At 31.8% G+C, this 5,683-nt stretch overlaps 1 protein-coding gene across 1 annotated transcript in view; it reads right to left on the reverse strand.

Annotated features, from left to right (window-relative positions):
- The window catches only part of LOC111394956 (transcription factor bHLH154-like), a 3,193-nt gene extending 708 nt beyond the window's left edge, over nucleotides 1–2,485 (reverse strand). Inside the window, exons 1-3 of the mRNA XM_023020992.1 lie at nucleotides 1,820–2,485; nucleotides 1,601–1,666; nucleotides 1,358–1,456 (exon numbers count right to left, since the gene is read on the reverse strand). Of these exons, the coding sequence (XP_022876760.1) occupies nucleotides 1,358–1,456; nucleotides 1,601–1,666; nucleotides 1,820–2,188 (534 nt within the window). The 5' untranslated portion in view covers nucleotides 2,189–2,485. The remainder of the gene's footprint in view (nucleotides 1–1,357; nucleotides 1,457–1,600; nucleotides 1,667–1,819) is intronic.
- Between the last annotated feature and the right edge of the window lie 3,198 nt (nucleotides 2,486–5,683).

Consider the following 5,683-nt stretch of genomic DNA (forward strand, 5'->3'; position numbering starts at 1 on the left):
AACACAGTGCAATGATCATTGAAATAAGATAGGATAGAGATTTTTTTTCCCCTCACTAGAATCATATTCTGCAGCATTATTAATATGAAAAGATAAGCTCGGAATCAGAAATCAAATTCAAAATAGTGTCTTCTTGCTAATTTCAAGATTCTAGTTAATAATCAGGTAAAATGAAATGAAAAACATTCTATAAATAGAAAATTGGAGCCCTTATAATGGAATCAAATGAACAAATGAAATTATTATACAGTTTTGCAAATAGATTCATTTTATATCATCGAAAGTCTGCTATGTATATAAATTTCATAAATAAAATTTATTGATGGCAAAACTTGATCCTACAACCTTGTTGCTCCAATGTTGTTCTTATACCATGCTGAACAAACTTTGTTACAAAGAAGTAAAATTCTTGTCAATTATAATATCCATTCCAATCTTCGATCAACCCTACTACTTGTACTTTTTTTTCTTTGATAGCTTCTTTGATAGATGCTAAGGTGGCTTGCACCTCAACCCTTAGTTTGAACTTCGTAAATTCAAATCAAGGTTTGAGGATCACCTCGGCATCTGTCAAAATATTTCTGTATAAGTAGCTTAATTCATCAAAGATATACTAAAAAAAAAAAAAGGTTGAACCCCAACCTTGAGGGTCCCCATCGTCCCGCCCTTAGAGCTTTGTGAGGGAGGTAAATCGCGGGATGTGCCCCAACAGGCCAGGAAACAAGAGCTGTCTGTACACTGCGCCTACAAGGAGTCTAATTCCATATCTCAGAAATCGAACCCCCATATTACGACTGCCAGCAAGACGTGAGATAATATCACTCCTGTCCTTTGCACCACTGAGCTATATCCCAGGAGGCTAAGATATACTAAAAAAAAAAGGTTAAACCCTAACCTTAAGGGTCCCCCACCACCCCTGTCCTGGAGTATTGTGAGGGAGGTAAATCGCAGGTTATGTCTCCAAGGGTACAGGGTGGAAGGCTGCTTGTACATTTGCACTTACCCAAAAGCCAAATCCATATTTCAGGATTCGAACCCTTGACGCAGCAGTTTCAAGCAAAGCTGGATTTCTCCACCCTCCTTTTTTACCAATTGGAGATGTGCCTTGGGGGCGAGGCTAAGATATACTAGATTGTACAATACATGGTCCAAGGTATGGTGCATTTTCTACCATTGTTGTGTCATAAACGAATGAAAATTTGTTAAATATTTCTCTGTAAACATCCAGTCAAACATTTTATGTACCTATAGGATAACTCTGGTCCAAGTTTTTAGTCAGAGGCCTAATAGCTAGCCAGGTCTCAGTTGCTGATATATGAATATTTGAATTTATCAAAGTGTGACAAGAAATACTTACAGGAAGAGAGTGAATATATGGAGAACACAGAACCTGAATCTGATCCTGCAGAAACCTGATATAACCCATTGCTTCATGAAGTACTGATGCTGTATCTGTCTGTACCATTATAAATTTACTCTATAAAATTATAAATACCCATATATTTCCATATATAAACATGATTTAATTTGTGTAAAAGGAAATTTGAAAATCTTAATTGAATGAATTAATAATTGCAAAGTGATCAAATGAAAATCAAACCTTGCCAAAGGGTGACACAAGTTGCTGCAATGCTGTGATTCTTTCACCAAGTTTCTCTTTCTTTACCTGTATTTAAATTTTAACCCAAACGTGTAAAATTTTAAGCATTTGGCAACATCGATCTGCTGATTGATCTGAAATTTTAAGCAATATATATAATGCATTTAAAAATTAAAAAATTTAGTGTTCCTTCACATGCAATTCCTAGACCTCACTGACCTTTGCATTGCTGGTGACCACCGATGAGTTTTCCGACTTGGTTTTCTTACAGTACTTCTGAGTTCCTGCCGGAGCTTCGGTATTAACGCCGGAGTTCAGATTGGATTCTGTACATCCCGGCCAATTTCTCTTCTTAGATTTTAGCAGTGTATTAGTTTCGCTGATGTAATTTGTTGAAGAGGTCGAGGATGAATCACTGCATGTAACTCCAGATTTTTCAGCCGTTTTAATAGAACTCTCCACCATCTTCAAATCACATTCTTTACCATAGTCTCCCAAACACAGCATTTTCGGAGGATTCTCATATGAAAAAAATGAATTCAAATTGAAATCTTCGTCCTCAAACCCATCGCTACCTGTACTCGCCATTGTTGTAGACAGAAGCTTGTGTATATTTGTAGTCAATGGGGATGAGGTGGGTTGGGGTATAGAGACTGGAAGAAGAAGAAATGAAGAATGGGGTTTTATGGGAGTAATCAACGGAAGCTTCAGCTCTTTTTTTTGAGTTAGAGACTATGCCAGTTTAAACTACGTGTTGTCTTGCGCAGTGCTGTGCTGCTCTGTTCTGTGTTGTTCAACTTCAATATATTTTCTCTCTCTATATATATAGATTACTCTTTCTATATCTATATATCTTGGAATGGAGTTACTGAGAGAAGCTTTGGTTTTGTCATCAGAGTCAAGTCTTCAAAACCCACCGCCATAACCGAGAAAACCGTGCTTTATCAGTCCAAAGTAAGAGTAGTGCTATTTAATGATATTTAGTAAAAGTTAAACAAAAAGTATAATTAAATGAATCATTTAATTTTATATTTTATTGAGGCTCCATTTGGTACTCATTTTTTTTTAAATGTATTTTTCTCTCTTCTTTTCAATTATACATTCTTTATTAAAATAATATTACACGTAAATAAAAAAAAATTCCTTATTTTTCAATCACACATTTTTCATCAATTTACTATTCAAAAGTGTATTTTTACATAAAAATGTCTCCCAAATACCCTATGAATATATTACTTAGCGTCATCTAAATCAATATCATGGTACCAATGGTGTTATATATTATTATTCAAGTAAGAGATTGTTCAGATCAATTAGGGTCCGTTTGATTGCAAATATGGAATTCTAGGAAGTTGAATTACCTAAAAATTATTTTCCTGAGAATTGTCAATTAATGTGTTTGATTGGTATAATTTTTCACATGAAAAATGTTGAAATAAAAGTATTTTTTGGTGTTCGCTTGATTTTGTTTTACATGAAAATTGTTAATTAAATGGATAGAATTTACTGATATTATGGATAAAATTTGTTTTCATTGCCAAAAGAAAAAAAATCATCTGTCTTTTGGTGTTCGTTTGGCTTTATTTTATATGAAAATTGTCAATTAAAGGAAAATATTTTTTCACAATTAGGAATAGAATTTGTTTCCATTACCAAACAAAAATTTATATAAAAAAATAAAAATAAAATCAACAGTACCTAGAAAACCAAGAAAGAGAATTTCATGGAATTGTTCGACTATCAAACATGGCAAAAAGTGAAAGTTGAAAAATGAATTCCATTTCTCATGGAATTTGGGTGCCTATCAAACAGGTCTTTAGATAGTACTATGATAAATTGTTAAATTTCTAATAAATAAAATTTTAACTTATATTTTTACTTCGTCTTGACTTTACAAATTTTCTTACGTGGACTACTCTTAACTTGAGTTTGTCGAGGTAGTTGGACGACGATGTAAACTTGTCTTTTTACCACAGCATGCCATTGAAATGCAATTTTAACCAAGTCAAGTGTTACATGACATGACTTACGAGTTGAAAGAGTTGGAACTAACAAGTCTTGTTGATGCTCATATTATCCGCAAAAAAAAAAAAAAAAAGGTATTATATACATAGGTAGATTTTATTATGTTTTAGGAGACGGTAGGCCCCTCATTCATTGTTAATATAATAAAATGCATCATAATCTTATTGAACATTAAATAAGGTGACTCACATCGACATGCTATTGTAATAATTTGTACTGTTGACAAATAGTATTATTCAGAGAGAAAATCCTTTACCGTGTAAGAAATTACATTAATTTACTCTAGTTATGTCATGTAAATTCTCTCTTCACAATTTTTATTAATTGTTTAGGTGAGAGTAGATTTACTCCTTAATGAATTTTACTGCTTATAGAAGGTAAATTACCATGTGCAAGTGCCAGATACAGTGTTGGCAATCTTGCATTGGTTGCCAACACTACATTTTTTGGATAATGTCTAATGATCAGTAGCCATGTGACATCTAGTCAAGTTATATATACAAATTTTCTATACATATAGCAAAGTCCCTCATTAATTGTTCAATTTAATGAAATACATCACAATTTTAACAATGAATAAAGGTCCCATTGTCAACGTGAATAATACTATGCAGCCCTACTAGAGTTAGAACCTAAGTTTAAATGACGTTAGATGATAGGCTTAATAAAATGTGAAATTAAATGACTTATTTTAAGTCATCTATCATTTAATGCCACATTAACACCATCTAGACTAGGGTTATAATTTCGGTGAGACTAAATAGCATTACTCTTGTCAACATAAACTAATAATAATCTATATTAATGAAAAATAATATTAATCAGCAAGAAAATCCTTGTGTTATAAAGCTAATTTACTCTAATTATGTCATGAATCTATTTCACAATTTTCATTACTAGTTTAAGATGGCATTATCTTTACTAATGACATATTAGTAGTTCTAAAAACCCTTTTATCACATAAGCACTAATGGTGATAATTTACTCTAATTACGTCGTGAATCTCTCTTGACAATTTTCATTAATGGTTTAGGTGACATTAGAACCATTTATTCATTGTATCAAACACACCCTAATAGTTTAGGTGAGAGTAGATCTACTCGTTAATGAATTTTACTGCTTGTAGAAGGTAAATTACCATGTGTAAGTTTCAGATACAGTGTTGACAGCCCTGCATTGGTTGCAAACACTACATTTTTTGGATAATGCCCAATGATCAATAGCCATGTGACATCATTTCTTGTAGATATAGCAAAGTCCCTCATTAATTGTTCAATTTAATGAAATACATCACAATTTTAAGAATGAATAGTCCCATTGTCAACGTGAATAATGTTATGCGGTCTCAAAGAAGTTATAACTTGAGTTTAAGTGGCGTTAGATGATAGGTTGAATGAAAGGTAAAATTAAATTACTTATTTTATATCACCTATCATTTAATGATGCATTAACACCATCTAGACTAGGATTACTTTTGTCAACGTAAGCTAATAATAATCTGTATTAATGAAAAATAATATTAATCAACAAGAAAATCCTTGTGTTATAACGCTAATTTACTCTAGTTATGTCATGAATCTATTTCACAATTTTCATTACTAGTTTAAGATGGCGTTATCTTTACTAATGACATATTAGTAGTTCTAAAAACCCTTTTATCACTTAAGAATTAATACGATAATTTGCTCTAATTATGTCGTGAATCTCTCTTGACAATTTTCATCAATGGTTTAGGTGATATTAGATCCATTTATTCATTGTTCAATAAATTAAAATACTTCACAAATTTATTGAACAATGAATAAAGTGAGCCAACTATCAACATTAATTGATAAAAATATGTATTAGGGACAAATAATATGTCATTAATCTAAATTGATAAAAATATGACGATAATCTAATTATGTCATTAATCTCACTTTACAATTTTCGAAAGTAGTTTAGGTGATTAATCTCATTTTCAGGTAATGGGGGTCAAACGGGGGCTAAATCTCTCTTTACAATTTTCATTAATGGTTTAGGTGATGGTAAGTCCACTCATTTATTGTTCAATATAAT

The sequence above is a fragment of the Olea europaea genome, chromosome 5 (assembly GCF_002742605.1).
Source record: "Olea europaea var. sylvestris chromosome 5, O_europaea_v1, whole genome shotgun sequence".
NCBI lineage: Eukaryota > Viridiplantae > Streptophyta > Magnoliopsida > Lamiales > Oleaceae > Olea > Olea europaea.